This window comes from Erigeron canadensis, chromosome 9 (genome assembly GCF_010389155.1).
Source record: "Erigeron canadensis isolate Cc75 chromosome 9, C_canadensis_v1, whole genome shotgun sequence".
Lineage (NCBI taxonomy): Eukaryota > Viridiplantae > Streptophyta > Magnoliopsida > Asterales > Asteraceae > Erigeron > Erigeron canadensis.
Window position 1 is genome coordinate 376578 of NC_057769.1, and position 18529 is coordinate 395106.

The window sequence follows — 18529 nt, forward strand, 5'->3', positions numbered from 1 at the left end:
TGCCATTTTGCAAACAAGCTAAGATTAAAATCACCCAATAACTTTTATCTTGCTTCCCGCCCCACAAAAAGCTTCCTTCAACATTCAAATGTGGAAGTGATATTGTTACGACACAAGTTAGCCATCCACAACTATTATTGTTTACACAGTTGCACATTATGCAGTAAAATATATACATATGTTGTGGATGACTAAAAAATGTTGTAAGAATATCACTACCCAACTAGTAAGTGTACCATACAATGTATAACTTTTTGAAAAATTAAATAAATTGTAAAATACACACAATGTGCAAACTTCATTCGGTACATATAACTATACAAGTATTAACTATGAAATAATAAAACTACATAAGGGAATGAATGCAAACAAGAAATAAAACTTAAGTAAACATTATCTTACTTTTAAAACAAAACCAATAAATAATCAAGTTGTTAAAACAAAACCAATAAGGGGTATTATATTTTACTGTAACTATAGGGTCATTACTTTTGTTAAGGAAACAAATTGTCATGTGCCACACATAACATGCTTACGATACATACACCATATGCAGCAGGTTGGTTAAATACTCCGATGCAATCTATCAAGGAAACTTAAGAGTTTGCTAACCAACTATAAACCTTGAATTATAGTATACACGCAACCGAATGCATAGCCCGCCGCGCTAAACAAAACCAGTGAAGTGGACAAAAGCTTCCTTCCACATTCAATCAAACTAAATTACAAAAAATATATTAATGTCAAAATATTTGTTCTTCACAGAACCACCAAAACCTTTTGCTAAATCTCCCACAGAGAAAGCAGGAATTGAACCCCTTAGAACATTAATTGATTGGTCATAATAGTAATTTATTATTCAAAACTTTCACATTTAACATTTAAAAGTCAGAATCTATTTCCTACCCTTTCCTCCACCCCTTTTACCATTTTTGCCAAACCCCTTCTTCCCTTTCTTGGGGTTCTTTTTCATTAGAGAAGCTTTGGTCGCTTTTGTCTGCCTTTCTTTCCTAACTTGTTCAAGATTCTTGACTTCTGAACGAACATGAGCATTAGGAATCGTACGACTCCTGTTACCGCCTCTAAACCCTCTGTCATGTCTGCCCTGCATTCCTCGCCCTCCTGTTAAAACAAGTAGTCAGAAAACAAGTCAAGAAAATACAACAGCAAAACAGTACAAAACCTGTGCATGTTCATATTAAGCTGGAGCATCAACACTGTTCAAAAAAAAAAAAAGCTGAAGCATCAACATGAGTGGCATCAAATGACAGTCTGATATACTGATATTATGCATATCTATAATACCTTATAATCCACTTTACCCCTCCCCCATTTACAGAACAAGGAACCAAAATACCTAAAATGCCCCTTTGAAAAGCCTATCTTTACTCCTTTATAAAACAAACTATCCCCCCTCCCCTTTTTCAACTTTCTATCTTTAAAAAACCCAAAATACCCTTAACTTTCGACACATTATCAACCCACACACTACATCTACCAAAAATATCCTTAAAATATTTTCCAACTCTATCTATTCAAACTATCACTCCCATTTATCCACTAATTTATATATTTCCACCTAACGTACCTATAATACTCTTAATGAAATTATTTACAACATACATCCCTTAACACTTAAAATAACTACACTACCTCTTTTACATCAATTACTTTTACATTAATAACCACACCGTTATCGCCATCACTGCCACTGCCACCACCCGTCGCCACCGCCGCATTGCGCAGGTACCCTTCTCGTTCTTCTTATAATTAATCCATATACCTACAATTTCCCTATTAATTTACATCATCAATCTCTTAACTCCTAAAATAATTACACTACCCCCTTTCAAATCAATTTACCTAAACTACTTGCGACCGCCACCACCACCAGTTGCTACCACCACCATCATCTAGTATTTATTAGAATTAAACATACGCATACCTCTATTTCCTGTCATTTGTTTTTCTAACAATATTTCCACCAATAATCACTAAAATGCAGGCTCTCCGTGTGTGGCAAGAAAGATGGAAAGAGAAAAACATATAGGGCTTCTTTCAAACAACTCTTTCAAGATTACACCACATGTAACCATTAACAACTACTTAATTTTTTGTACTTTGAATGTGTACTGGAGGCATTTTCTCCTATTTATACTTTGTTAGAACACTTCTTTGCAGGATTTAGATCTGAATTCTAAGGTATTGAGTTTTGGTTTTGTAAGGTTTATTGTTTTGGGGGTTTGTCTAGCTGTTTTAACAAACTTTTTTGTGTTCAAGTTATTAGCTTACGTGTTTGTTTCAATTTTATATTATGTTTATATTGTATTTGTTGTAGTTTATGATAGTGGTTCATGGCAATGTAACTTGAAGATGGATGAGAAAATTAAATTAGATTAAAAGATGAATGATTCAACATTTATCAAGTGTAAGAATATTTGGTTACCCCGCAATTTTTGACAAGTTGGACACGCTAATGTGTTTTTTCCTTCTACTGGGAAGATAATTTTGTTTAATTTTTTCATGTTATAGAATAAGAAATATTAGACATGTTATGTAATGTTAGCATAAAGAGAGGGCAATTATAGGAGGATATGTCATGAACGTCAAGCTAAATGTCTGATAAGTACATTATCATTCATACAGGTTTCACATGGGAAGGGTTGGTATTTTAGACCTTTTTACAAGTTAGACATGCTATTGTGTTTTTTTTTTTTTAACAATTTCTTTGATTTTTGGATGTTATCATTTATTAAGAGTAAGAGTATTTAGACAGGCTATTTGATGTTATCATAAAGAGAATATGTCATGACAATCAAGCTAAAAGTCTGATAAGTACATTATCATTCATACAGATTTCACATAGGGAAGGTTTTGTGCTTTTAAAACTTAGCCATGCTTCCTTTTAAGCCTTCTTCTCACATGATTCACTTGGTCATAATACCACTGCTAAACCCACTTACCTCTTTCAGCAGCTTGTATCATGATTACTTCAACCTTGATATTTGCAAAGTGCTGGTTTGCTTATAGTAGAGTTGTTATTATCGACCACTCTGATTTGTTTCAATCATACTCGTATAAACTATAGAAGAAACTAAATTGAACCACTGATTGAACAATATTTAAGAAATTTGTTTTTTCAAAATTGATTGGAGAACATCAAGATTTTAAGTGTTGATGGAAGAACATTAAAAAGGGTATGATAACGTTATAATTTACATTTTACAAAACCCAAAAACTCCAGTTATTTTAATTTAACGATAAAAGTTAAGTACATAATCTCAAAATCTCATTCTTTTTATGAAAAAACTTTTCATAGTTTATCTAGCAATTTTACTACTTTATATTAGCAATGTTATATCATCAAATTTAAAAATCCATAAACAAAAGGGTAATGATCCTTGCACAAAAGATTTTAGTCATACACGAGAATGTATGCATCATACAGTTGTACATTTGAATATAAGATGCGTGACTTTTTGTTTCATTTTACCAACTCCCGTAAACTACATTTAACTCTATTAATATCTTTCAAAAGTGAACATTAAAAACACTATGGTAAGTATGAATATGCTGTTTTGTATTTTATTATCTGTTTTTTTATAAAAGCCCATGTGTTATATAGAGAACATGTTAAAGTCCGCGCATACCTTTGACGCTCATAGAATCCACGGGACTTCCTTCACTGTTTGTTCCTTGGAAAGATATCTTATTATGCGTTCTTGCTTTCCATTTTTCATATATTCCAGTTTTATTGGCCTTTCCTTTTGAACCACTCTCAGTAATAATCTGTACACCATTGCAAGTAAATAACAAACTATGAGCTCATACAAAGAATCCATGTCTGTAGTGTGTTTTATAGATTCAAGTGCTCAAAATATACCTTCCCACTTGCTGAGACCCGGTCATTATTGTTCAACTTGACATATTTTTTACTCCTCTGCCATCAAATCAGTCAAAGGATTTAGAAAATAGCAAAAGACAAGTGAAGAATTGATACAAATTCAACTTTAAACCTTATCCCAATGATATGCAGACTTCTGTTTTTGTAATCCCGAGCCATCATCAGCAGCTAGGTCAAGAACAGCAGACTCCAACCTATTGATTAATCAATACAGCTATATTAAATCATTGGTTGCAATCAAGAAGACACATAAAAAATCAACCCGACATACGTGGGTTCATTTGAGAGCCATGGAAGACTTGAGAACCAATCTGAAGCACTTAGATCAACAATGGAAGGCCAAGATGGTAATCACAGCATATGTGCATACCTTTCTTTACATGAGTTTGCTCATTTTTTTAACATGAGTTCATATCCAATCTCGACACTTCATTTTTTAATCTAACAGAATAAAATAGTTCCCTTAGGTATCAGAGGTGCCTTAACTGGTGTCATGACAAGCATCGTGTAAAATGTACAATCTCTTTAGCATTATAATTGCATCAGTCGTTGCCAATGGCTTTTAGGCATACCCATAACCAAACAGAAATTTTCGGTTAACGAAAACGGAAAATCGCAATAACTGCTTTTGCCTTTAGGTCGTAGGTTGCTTATTTTGGTTTCCGTTATGAGCTAGATAGTGGATACCAGAAAGGCACCACCCGTAATTTGGTAGAGAGACATAATTTTGTCCGTAAATATGACTGCTAGACAATAGTTTATATATCTGATCCTGTTTGTTGCTCTCATTAACAAATAGTACATTTTCTTGCCGTTCAAAAAAAAAGGTACATTTGCTAATATTGTTTCCAATTATTTGTTATTACAAAATCCTACTTTGCAGTTTATGTAATACTTGACATACATATATAGTAATAGCAGAATCATTTAACCATAAGAAAATGTTTAAACATCCTCTGTAATTATTAAAAGACGAAAAGATAATGATCAAAACGTGTTCACCTTTACCTGTTGGAAGAAAAGCCTTGGTTGCCTCTGACTGACAGGCCTGCCTCGTAATGCTGAACATAATGACATTAAGAAGAGGTCAGATATTAAAATAGAACAAAGTGGTCCAACAAGTGGTGGTATTTTGGAAGGTACATTAGAATGGAAGCTTTGTGCCTTCCTTTTATAGACAAAAGCAGGAAGATAAGCATCCAACTCTTTAAAGAAGAATATATTATTTACTGTACGAGGAAATGAACCTACTTGATTTGTTGGTACTGAACTAATAAAGAACTCCTCATCCTTGAAGCTCCGTGCCTTCCTTTTACTACCAGAAACTGCAAAATACGAATTCCCAATTAGGAATGAATAACTCCGGATACGTAACTTTTTACACACTCATGTACAATTACATATAGGAAAGAATAGCATCACGGGCATTTCGGATTTACAACTTAGTGCCCTCATCAATAAAACATGCTAAAATTGTTATATGAGTAAGTAAACAAATCAGAGGGACCCTTTACCCACAGTGATACAGAATTCTTTTTAGGGCAAATGAGTTTAAAAGGTATCTTACTTATCTAATTTTACTTTTCTGGGTATATACCAAAAACCCTTCTATTATGGTAATTGACAGTGTAAATTGACAATAATGTAGGGTTTAAGGAATACCGCCTGCCACCTATGGTGGTTTTGTCCTAGTTGGTAATTGGCATGCTTGGAAAGTTGGAAGATATCTTGTGACCATACCATACCCAGATATTATCATCATACCCAGATCAAAATTTTGCTAATAAAATTCACAAATTGTTTGTCAAATACCCAAATTACATCTTAATCATCACAGATTGTTGTTAATGATGGCTTGTTTGTCAAGCACCTAGATCATCATCACCATACATATCAAATACCTAATTCACAAATTGTTTCAAAACAAAATACATCATCTCTGAATCTGTAAATCTGAATCAGTAAATATACCGAAATCAAACTTAAATTTGAACAAAAAATTCACAGAACTTAAAATTTTATCACAACAAGAGATTCAAGAATACAAAAACAATATTCGGAAAGCTTGGATTTTTATGACAGTAGAAAGAATGATCTCAAAGATTTTGTAACGAGGAATTTCTAACACTGTCACCGCCTCCGATAGCTGCCACCATCACTGCGAGCATAGCCGCCACCGGCACCACTGCCACTATTTCCGTCAACAAACCCTAACCCCTAAATAAACAAATCGGAATTGGAGAATTTGGTTATGTGCTTAGGTGAAATAAAATATTTACATGCAACAAGATTGCTTAAGGTGAAGAAGTCCCACGGTCACTGTTCTGAGTCTTGGGAACCCAAATGTGATCCCTGTCTCCACCATAAAGTCGATGCACACTAATGGCCGCCATGAAAGATTCAAAAGGTACGAAGAAAAATGATCCAGATCTTATCGTTTATGATGTATTCATCCTGTTTGGAGTAATCTCGAAATCCACTGTTCGTCACTTATTATTGATATCTATTATAATTATTATAACTTTTATCAGATTGAAGATGTAATTGTTTAGATTTATGAAATGGGGGATTTTGGTTAAATATTTGGAAGAATCAATTGAAGAAATAGAAGGAACGAAATTGATATGATTGGTGTCAATGATGATCCAAGTTCAGAAAATGAAAGACGTAGAGGATGAAACCAAATAGAAAGAACTAATACTTTTGATTTTGAGTGGGATAACAAGAAGCCATTACTAATTTACTACTGAAAAAGATCCAGGGATAAAAAAATAATCTAGTCAAAACTAAAATTAGAGATGGAGAAAATGATGTGGAAATAGACACACGGCCAAAACACACAAAACCACTTCCACATAGGATTCTTGATACCGGATAGTTGATTTAGTACTCATGATAGGCTGAATTTACCACCCTTAATTTACAAATAGGAGTTTATGGTTTATACCCAATAAAGTAAAAACGGAAAACTGAGATAACTTTTAAAGTTTAAACTCATTTGCCTTTCTTTTCATTATATTCAGAAAAGTAACAAACCTTTTTTTCCTGTGCCTTGTAATGTATTGTGTTCGATTTCCATGTCCTGCAAAACATAAAGTTGTTTCAGGTACAGGGTAAAAAGATTAAAGACTCAAAAGACTATGCAGCAATGTGCCAATGCCTTATGCCCCTTCACAAAATTAGGGTAATGCAAGCTAATTAAAATGTGTACTAAAATTAAAATAATGCAAGCTAATTAAAATGTGTATCACTTCTTCAACTTACAACTTTTGAGAGAAGAGTAATAAACATTAGCTCCGAGTTATAAATTTTATCATCTTTAATATTTTAGTGAATGGTCATTCTTCACATTTTATATATTTCAATATGTTTCTTATATATATATATATGAAAGTAAATAAATAATTGAACGACGTACTAAACTTTAGTAAATGGGTGAATAAACAAAGTTGAATAATTGGATGACATCCATAAACATTGTCATTGAAACTTTATAGCCCACACAACTGTCCAACTATATATTTTTCAATTAATGCCAGTTTTAACAACAGAAAGAACTTGTTTGAAAATTATAACATAACAAGAATCCCATTTTGTTTAAGTTCTTACCACAAGAGTTACAAAATGACAAATATGCCTCAGAGTCGACTTTAGATGGATTTCAGAAATATACTTACTGAACTCAGAGAAAATTTTCTCGAACTACAACTCTCAATGTGTCAAGAGATACCAACTTGAGATCATTTGTCATTTTATAATTTTCAAACAAGTTTCTTGTCAAATTTAGTACAAGATAAACTGATATTTAGTGGGACAACAGAATAAATATAATATCTTGTCGGCCTTTAGTAAAAACTTTTATATATAGGGTTGGGTTGCCTAATGTATATGTGTAGATACATGATCACATAAAAAATGACAGGATGTACATCTTAATAATAAAAATGTATTCAAGTGTTGACTGATATATATCTAGAAGATAAAGAATTAAGAACATGCGATTAACCATTGGATCGATATAATGATCAGCCGAAAACGTTCTGATGGAATGAAATTCATATGATATTCACCTTTGCTGTATGATTGCTAGATTGCTGCTTGTGCTGCTGGTTTACTTTATTAATAATTTTCTCATGAATAGCTCTTTTCATCTTCATCACATCAACCCATTGGCTAGAAGGTCCCTGAAAATAGTATGTGTTCAATTATTCATAAAAAAGGTCTAAGCAAAATCATAGTTGTTCTAAAAACTGACAAAATTAAGTACCTTTAGATGCTTTGCTTTGGCAGCATGACCTTCAGATTCCAAAACAGTTTGCTTTGCTCTGATATTAGTTGACACTTGAAGTGAGAGGTAGATATTAATATCTAATGAAAATACAAAATAGAGAGAAAGGTGTACATCACTATTAACACCAAATTACTGTACCTGTATGCTTTTAAGTTCTCAGAAAATGCTAGAGCCGACAATTCATTGCCGCCTAGTACCTTCATGAACATCGGATGCAGCCCTTCACGCGGCATATTTTTAGCTCTTTTAATAGACTCCCTAGAAGGCCTCTCTTTTGTTTTCATATACAAACGGAATGCTCTTTCACAAGGTCTGATCAGACAGTCTATCTCCGTGGACGAATCAAGTATTTCACGAACTCTATCTGCAACAAGATCAATAGCAGTTTGGGGAAAACGACCAAACACGGTCACTCCATTAGCCATTGCATGATCGATTTCCGATGTTACCCCTTTCATATCTCGCAAAACCTCTTCCTCAGTGGGTGCAGGTCTAATTGGTCTAGAAAGAAAAAGATGTAGATCAAGAAGAAAAGCCATGTCATCCGCCGTGACAAAGGAAAAAGCGGTACCAGTTCGACCAGCCCTTGCAGCCCGACCCACCCGATGCACAAAAAGTTTTGGTTTAGGAGGGAAATCCCAATTGATAACGTTATCAAGCAGTGGGATATCGATTCCTCTAGCTGCAATATCTGTCACAATAAGAAACATAGTTTTTCTTGATCTAAATCGTTGGACATTTATCTTGCGATCATCTTGATCCATATCACCATAACAAATAGAAGGCTCTATACCCTCTTCCCTTAACAAAAGCTCAAGAAACTGAACATGATGCTTTGTGGATACGAATATCAACGATTGCTCATCGGATCTAATATGTTCCCTGAGCAAATACAGCAAAGCAGCTAATTTTTCTTCCTGTCTTAAGGTGAAAAACGTAAGTTTCAAGTCAGGACTAATTTTGGTCTCTAAATCAAGGCGCACAACTTGAGGGTCCCGAAGACCTGCGGTGGCAAAATCGTGAAGAGCACTTGGTAAGGTAGCACTAAAAAGTAAAGTTTGCCTATTGTCACTAAGCTGCTCGAGGATTCTGTATAGCTGCTCTTTAAAGCCCATGCTAAAAAGACTGTCAGCTTCATCGAATACCATATATTCAACTGACTTCAAGGACATATCAACCACCTCTTCCAGATGATGCATCAATCTACCGGGAGTGGCAATTATGATATCGGGATTCTTGGATAAATCTTCAAACTGAATTTCCATACTATCACCACCAACCAATAAACAAACATGAAGGTCCGTAAATCTGCCAAGCTCATTAGCAAACTTATAAGTCTGGAGAGCAAGATCCCGAGTAGGAGACAAAATAAGGGCTCTAACACCCGACTGAGAGACATGCTGCTGCAGCTTCTCGAGCATAGGAACCAAAAAGGCTGCGGTTTTACCTGACCCTGTTCTTGCCATGGCAACAACATCGGCACCAGATAGAATGAGAGGCATGGTTTTACGTTGTATAGGAGTAGGTACTCTATACCCTTTACGTTTAACACCTCTAAAAACATTTGGACTTAAATTTAAGGATTCAAAGCCTCCACCTTTAGCCTTCTTCTCTTTCTTTTCTTTCTTCTTTAACTCCGTTACAGAGCTTACAAGAAGTTTCCCCATTGTCCGGCTACAACAAATAACAAAAAAAATATATATGTAGCATAATAGTGTAGAGTGTAGACCTAAACATATAACAAAACTAACAGCACAAAGTTGTATAAAGAAAACATACACTATTAAAAATACAACGCCTAAGACGAGGGCGGGGAGCGTAAAAGTAGAGGTTCAGACTAGGGTATGATAACTCACAATTAACTCCTATTATGATTATTGAACTATTTTTATCAATTTAATGCAATGCAAGAATTTATATCCAAATGTTGAGATGGGAATATATGTATATGGGTGAAAAAAGTAAAGGGTTTTGATGTTTAAAGCCCTAAACACATACAATTGATCAAATAGGAGAGCTGCATATAAGTACCTGATGATATTGGAAACTTGAAGGAATATAATAAAAAGGGGTGGTTCGAAGTCGGTGAATTAAAAAGCAGCAGCCGCCGCAGCCACGGTAGAGATGATGAATTTGAAGGAATGTGTTTCAGGGTTTAGGGTTTTCAGGGCATTCTTTCTTTCTCTTTTATATTTCTTAACTTTTCACACTTGTTCTTTTCACGCCAAATTTTAACGAACTACTGTCTATTTTAACTTGGGTGTTTACGGTCCAAAAACCGGACCACACCCATGGAAAACCGGCCTGAACCGAGGACTGAATAGGTGCGATTTGTAGGACTGAGAACCGCACACAATAAAAAGGTTCGGGGTTTTTATTCGGATTTTCGGTTCATATTTTTGGACCGAAAACCGAGATCTTGGAAATTATATATTATATATTATATATTATATATATATATGGCTACCACTACAAAGAGAAAAAAATAAATTTATCATTTAATCTTGATCATTGAAATTCAAAGTTTAATTAATCTTAACCATTAAAATTGAAGTCAAACTTTTTTTTTTAAACATGGTAACTAACTTATTTTTATTTAATTTATAGTTTATATTAATGGTAACATAACAATTAGTCAATTTCTACACTTGCTGTCTTCGTAAAAAGCATGCAAAGTCTTCATGTTGTATGCATCTATTTTCAACCAAATTCATATATACATAAAACTTCAATTTTATCCATGTACAAAAATGAAAATAACAAAATCCCCCGAAACAGCAAACGATTAATTATGAATTTGGTGTAGTTATATCACTATCAAATAAAATTTCTTTTAACTTTTTTATTTATTATAAAAAATAAAAATTAAGTTTTAAATTTTAGTTTATAAATTAGCATTGGTTCATTAATATATAATAATAATAATAATAATAATAATAATAATAATAATAATAATAATAATAATAATAGTTTGATAATTATAGCCTTTTGCTATCGATAAGATGCAATAAAGTATGATAGTTGAAATTTTATATATTATATATCTGATACAGTTACTTTTATGTATAATATTTTACCCAGACCTATAAATAAGTTCTATTAGGATCGGGTTGACACGTTGAAAAGTTTCTGACCTGAACCAAAGTTGAGTCGACCCAATCGTCTCGATTAATATATGGGTTGACATGTCAAACGAGTTGTTTTAGGTCAAATGAGTTATTTTTCGTTGACATGTCAAATTGGTTGGTTTTGGATCAAATGAATTGTTTTGAGTAATGTGGGTTGATCGGTCGAATGTGTGATACCCATGTAAACTTTTTTTATTTGGTCATCCAATGTGTAAAAAGTGAGGTTTGCTCTTTAAGTTTAAGTCAAATGGATTGTAGGTTGCTGGATCAAATGAGTTGATGGGTCGATGTACTATCAACATTGTATAAAATTTAAATATTTTTGGGTTGACGGGTTAACTTACTGACCCAAAAGGTCAAACCGACCCAAAAAATCAAGTTGATGGGTTACCGTGTCTAGATATCACAACTCTAAACTGACTATATATATTATATTATAAAAAAATGTACAAAGTTGAAGATAATTTATTTTTTCTTTTTTGTTATGGGAACCATATATTTATATAATATATTAAAGGATTTAGTATGCGAGAATGAAACAAACTATGCCTAAAAATTTATAGCGTGCACGAACTAACGTTTTTTTTATTGTATGCATAAACTTAGTAAAATATTCAAATCATGCAATGTGTATACGTGGCATCCCATATAAGCTATCACGTGAAAAAAAAAAATTGAACATGCCACGTGTAAGGTTTTGATTGGTCGGTCACAAAAAGTTACATGATTTAAACTTTTTTATTAAGTTTATGCATACAATAAAAAACGTTAGTTCTTGCACACTATAACTTTTTGGGCATAGTTAGTTGCATTCCGGCGCACTAAACCTTATATTAAACCAACAATAAGTTATTATTTTTGGGTAAAAAACTTTTAAATTACTTGGTAACCAGTCGGTCATGCTATAATGAGAAAATATATATATATACACATTCAAGCTTTGATCTCCATTTAGGGTAAATGTCTATGAACCCCTTAGACCCATAGATAAATTTTTTCTCTTAAGCTATCTAAAGTAATACACAAAACAATCATAGCCTTTAAAATTAAAAGTCAAACTTTTGGTAAATAAGGTAATTTTTTAATGTTATATAAATACATTTTCTAATTACGACATGTATTTAATTTTTTTAATTTAAATTTAAATATTTTACATAGCTAACGAAATTAAAATGGTGTTAGACTTGAAGAACCAGTAAAAAGGAAAGAACTTAAAACAGCGTAAAGTAATTTTCATCTAAAAATCTTTGTGTCAAGTGTAAATTAGTTTTGTTGCGTGGGATTATCGGTTGAGACATATAGAAAGAAAGAAAGGCTTCATAAAATGAGGTTTTAAACTTATAATTTCAAATCAAAAGTAAAAATAGTTTAAGTCATATATGCATTGTTATTATTATACTAAAAGGGTACCGTGCAATACAGCATAGGTGACGGGTGGCAGCGGTGGCGTCGTGACGGATGGCAGCGGTGACGATAGCGTTGTTAGGCATGAGCATGTGTCAAAACCCGACCAGATCCGTACAAAACCCGACACCCGACAATGCAACAAAATTCAACCCGTCATTATCCTATTAGATATATGTTATGCCTTTTACTAATAAAAGTTGGATATTTACACTTTTGTTGATTTATTTTATTTTTTTATATAAAGTTCAACACGTTTCGTGTACTCTTAAATATATATATAGTCTTTGGGGTGGGTTATTTTAGGACCACCTCTTAGTTTAGGACCATTTAGGACATATGTTTTTTGTAACTTATACACCACCATTATCATCTACTACGATATACAAGACTTTTTTTGTAAAAACACTAAGACTTCCCGGCGACTCTGTGGTCAAAAAATCATGGTGGTCGGAGATGATCATCGTGGTGTGTAAGTTACAAAAAAACACATGTCTTAAGATTGGTCCTAAAATAAGCGGTCATAAAATAACTTGCATCAATAGTTTCTAACATATATATATATATATAGTTTCTAGCCCGGTCAACGACCGGGTATAGATCTAGTATATATATTGTTGGTAGAGCATAGAGAAAAAAATAAAGCTATCTTTTAATCTTGGCCACTCAAATTAATAGTCAAGTTAATCCTAACCCTTAAAATTAAAAGTCAAACTTAACTAAACAAGATAACTCTTTAACGTTTATTAATTATTATCTATAATTTATCCAAAATCTCAAATAGCTTTTCAAATTACACCTTTTTATTATTATTATGGAACTAACATTACAACTTAATAATCCAAACTAAATATACCAAACATACCTATTAAGATTGTGATTTATGTCACTTAATTAATTAATGTTACTTTTAATCTTGGCCACTCAAATTAATAGTCAAGTTAATCCTAACCCTTAAAATTAAAAGTCAAACTTAACTAAACAAAGTAACTCTTTAATGTTTATTAATTATTATCTATAATTTATCCAAAATCTCAAATAGCTTTTCAAATTACACCTTTTTTATTATTATTATGGAACTAACATTATACACACCTATTAAGATTTTGATTTATGTCACTTAATTAATTAATGTTATTATTATTTTATTATATATATACAAAAGTAAACGAAACTCCTTTATAAGATTATATACTTAATTTATATAAGATTATTATTATTATATTTGAAACATTACATGCCTAAATGATTTAATTAATTATTTATTATTATTGTTGTTATTATTATTACTATTATTACTTTATAAACTACTTAAGAATAGTAAAGTATTACATTTATAAATATATTAATTTTCTTATGTTGTTATATATAGTATAAAATTTATAAAATATCTTGATGTCGCTAACTAGATAATTTAAGCAACCGATCAAGGTTAAAAGAGACAGAATATAGTTCCATGTTAAAATTCGGTCTTTCGCATTTAATTACTAACAAATAACGATTAATATTTTAAAATATAAAAATTAATTGCACTGTATCAGGATTGAACATTATAGATTAAAACAACTAATTTTACCATCATAGATGAAAATAATAATATAAAGTATGTCCAATGGACATGTATTGTTGATGATGATAAAATATGAAGAGTTATGCTGCAACTATATTTACTCATGAAAAGACATTATCATAAAACTCATTATGTGGATTAAATAGTGAAACACTTTTGAAATATATTATTTTGAGTATGTATTATGATTTAAGATTTTACACAGTCTTAAATATTATAAGACGAACATCTTAACGTCAATATACTAACCACCATTATTTTTTAAAAAAAGTATAATGGGCGTGGGTTGGCAGATTAAAATATCTAATACGAACCAACATGGTATTAAAATCGGGTTAATTATCTAAACGTAAACCCGGGTTTGGGTCAACCCGGGTCGACTTAATCAAAATTTAAATTTTCACTTAAATCAAATTTAAAAATGATGATCATAAACTTTACTTACGAAAACGGGTGAAACTGACGACTGTCCATTTCATCAACCATAGATTTTAAAATATTTTATATACGGGTAAATAACTCTAGAACAATAACTAAAATATTTATAAGTATAATTATAATATATTTATTACGGGTTTAGAGTAACAAGTTCGAGTTGGTGGGTTGAAAATACCCAATCTGAACCCGAATTGATATCAAAATTGATTTTCTTAACCAAAACCTGTCAATCCGAACCCAACCACCAACATGAAAAAATAAATTTAGGTTGACAATAATATGGTGGGTTGAGTTCGGGTCACATGGATTGGTGGGTTGGCCGCCAATCGATGTAGTCATACGTATACGGACTCCAATGGATGCAGTCAATTATATTCCTTCATCTTTCTCATACGAATTGTGAAACAAAAAAATATTTCGGGCTAAACTGGTTTGAGTGAACCCAATCCTGCAGAACCCGGGCCCGAACCGTCCCGCCCGAGAGGTTAACGGGTCGGGTTTCAGTTTCATTTTTCATGCCATCCCGGGTTACGAGGCATGTCAATTCAGTCCGGGTCGGGCTAGGTGTCAACCCGTTCACATCCCTAGGTTGGCGTGTTAAATGGGTTGGTAGGTTGATCTCAAGTGATATGTGTTAGTGGGTTGATGGGTTAATTCCAAGTCAAATGGGATTTAGGTTGTCGGAGCAAATGAGTTGGTGGTTCGACCTATTAAAAACACTATATAAATTTAAATATTTTTGGGTTGGTTGGTTGACTTATTAACCAAAAAGGTCCACTCGACCCCAACCAAAAAAATCAAATTGACGGGTTGCCGATCCGAGATTCACAATCCTAACATTGCTTTCGGGTCAACTTGAAATCGAATTTCGGATAAGATCGAGTATTGACCATCTTAATTTATATTAAACCGCATACAAAATTTAAGACTTTATTTTAACACTATTCTCGATTTCACAATAAACGTTGATTTTGAATAAAAAGCTTTTGAATTTACTTAGTAACCCGGTCACCGACCAGGTATTAATCTAATTATTATTGTATGTAGTGTTAATGTTAGTGTAGTAGTTATTTAAGCATGGCAAAGTAACAAACGCTGTCAACCTCAATTTTCGTCTAATATTCTTATATATTGTAAATATATATGTAAACAAATGGTCAATTGCAATTCAATATTTTCGATATATATCCACAGCACGCGCAAAGAGTTTCTATAAATTAAATAAAATATGTAATGCATAAACACACAATATCTTTAATATATACTAAAAGAGAACCCTTAATTCAAAAATAAAGTAATCTAGACCCTTTATTCAATTTTCTTCTTAATTCTCCACCCTTAGATCAAGATGATGACATCATCATTAATTAATCTTTAATCAAATATTATTTTAGTCCTTCAAATATGGATAAAATGTTTCAACAACACATATTATTAATTAATATTCTACTAATTACATCAAAATTAATAATTCTAACTTTTAGGATACCCTTTAATATGTCTAACTTTTTAAATACCCTTTTTTATCCACATCATCGTCTATCTTTATTTTAATTTTATTTTGATTTCATATTTGATTTTCTTAAAAAAAATGTGTTCTCTTAATTTGTTAACAAATAATTATTGTTTCAAAAAAGCTATGTCGATCCATTTTATAACTTTTTTAATATTTGATTTTTTAATAAGTGTTAGCATTTATATTTACAATTGCTAAATTTCTGTCAAGTAATATTATGATCTATATATGTTCCATTATAGTTTATTTTTCGTATATGATTTCTTACAAATAATACAAATAATATTGTATTGGATTATGGTTATTAACCTTATGTTATGAAGTATAACTATATACTTAATGATATATAATTAAGGTTGGAGAATAGGGTTTTTATTGTTTATAGTGAATCATTGAATGAGTTCATAGGAAATATTGTGACAAACAGCCATTATCGTGATATAAAAATGTATGAATATTATACATCAACTACACATTAGCATAATAAAGATTACATATTTGCTTCCATATCACTATATACAATATCATGACAGATCAAATTATGTTCGATAGGATGGCTGACATCGATGCATTCAAGGAATTTTGGAACATATGTGTTAAAATTGTATCTGGGTTAAAATTGTCTTACTTTGGAAGCAGACGTATAAGTACAACCCAAAAGTTGTTCCATTCGAGTCCCTCTTTAATGGAGGAGGCGTTAAGAAAATAAATAACTTCGCTATGGCTTCAATGAAGGTGATTACATGCTTGTGGATCATAGGCATAAAATTAGTTTCTACAAAACCACTACTATTTGTGTATCCAATTATCTTGTGGATACCGTGAATCCTTATAACTTTTTATACTATATGTAATTAACTACCTTTATGTATTGGACCAATCGTTTTAGCTTTCAATTTACTGGAAAAAAACGTATGTTGTAATCTTTAAAAATATAATCATTTGTGATACTACGTGAATCTATAAAACACATGTAAGGTGGATGATCAGAAACAATTGTCAAATCATAGTCTTTGAAATTATATTTATACCATGGTTGATTTATGAAAAAACAGCCCGTTTGTTTTCATTTTTTTAATTTTATTTATTATTCTGACATTTTTCAATAGCTTTTAAGTATTTATTATACCACTGTGTTAACTTTTTATACGTCTAAATGTAATTTCTTTTATAGGTTTTTTCCGCGTTTCACGCGGGTTATAATCTAGTTAGTAGTATACTATGACAGTAGTGGTTAACTATACTTAAATTACAACATTTATCGGTTCGGTCCAACTCACGTATTTTCTTGGGTTTTACCCGGACCGAAGTCTAAATTTCATGAAAAAATATAACCGAGGCTCGGATCGTTAACTTCGGTTATGTTCAATTCTGATCCAACTTTGGTTCGGTTTTCCGATTTTATTGGTTTGGACCGCAAGATGAACACCCCTAGTTTAACCCGGACATATGAATATAGTACAAAGATATATATATATATATATATATATATAGGTCAAAAGAAAGCATGTATCTCATTCTCATTTGAATATATATGAATATAGCAAATTGGTGAATCATTTTTGGTGAATCATTTTGTTTCTTTTGTTTTTACCTTTTATTGCATAAAGCTATTAGCCAAAATAGTATTCAAAATTTAATTAAATGTTAATTTGAATATATATGAATATAGCAAATTGGTGAATCATTTTTGGTGAATCATTTTGTTTCTTTTGTTTTTACCTTTTATTGCATAAAGCTATTAGCCAAAATAGTATTCAAAATTTAATTAAATGTTAATAGGTTGATAGCTTATTGATAAGGTCTAAGACATTAGGAAAATTCACTAGGGTTCGAATCTTACTACCTACATTTGTAAAAGTATATCATTAAGGGGTTTTCGAAAAAAAAATTTAAATATGATGTCATATAGCTAGATAAAAACAAACCATCATTAATAAAAAAAATGTCTAATAATACCAAGTAGAATTTTGTTTAATAATAATGATGTCCTTACAATTTTCTTTTTATTTATATAGTAGCTAATTAATCCGGGTTCAATCCGGACATATAAATAAAAGCTTTATAAAAACGTATCTTCGTAACTGCAGTTGCGACAGTTCAACGGTATCCATAATCTCGGAATCATATACTTTATATTTCAAATAAAAATAATTAGTTTATTAAGCTGCATAATATGCGTCTAAATTAAAAATATGTTATGACAAAATTATTTTGATGGAATTTAAAAAACCATGTGTATATTATTAGAGTTTTCAAAAAAAAAATAATAAGAATA

At 31.6% G+C, this 18529-nt stretch overlaps 1 protein-coding gene across 1 annotated transcript; it reads right to left on the reverse strand.

Annotated features, from left to right (window-relative positions):
• Nucleotides 1-686: 686 nt before the first annotated feature.
• LOC122581835 (putative DEAD-box ATP-dependent RNA helicase 29) lies at nucleotides 687-10373 on the reverse strand. Its single transcript, XM_043754141.1, has 11 exons — nucleotides 10227-10373; nucleotides 8334-9869; nucleotides 8172-8229; nucleotides 7975-8088; nucleotides 6941-6986; nucleotides 5156-5229; nucleotides 4913-4965; nucleotides 4017-4098; nucleotides 3884-3940; nucleotides 3651-3789; nucleotides 687-1122 (listed from the first exon to the last, which is right to left on the reverse strand). The coding sequence occupies exons 2-11, from the start codon at nucleotides 9860-9862 to the stop codon at nucleotides 896-898; spliced, it is 2379 nt and encodes a 792-aa protein (XP_043610076.1). The 5' UTR covers nucleotides 9863-9869; nucleotides 10227-10373; the 3' UTR covers nucleotides 687-895.
• Between the last annotated feature and the right edge of the window lie 8156 nt (nucleotides 10374-18529).

Coding starts and splice junctions, on each gene's coding strand:
- LOC122581835 (XM_043754141.1), bottom strand. CDS start 9,862: ATGGGGAAACTTCTTGTAAGCTCTGTAACGGAGTTAAAGAAGAAAGAA. Junction 4,966..5,155: donor GTTCAGTACCAACAAATCAA/GTAGGTTCATTT, acceptor CATTATGTTCAG/CATTACGAGGCAGGCCTGTC. Junction 1,123..3,650: donor GGATTCTATGAGCGTCAAAG/GTATGCGCGGAC, acceptor TTGTTTTAACAG/GAGGGCGAGGAATGCAGGGC.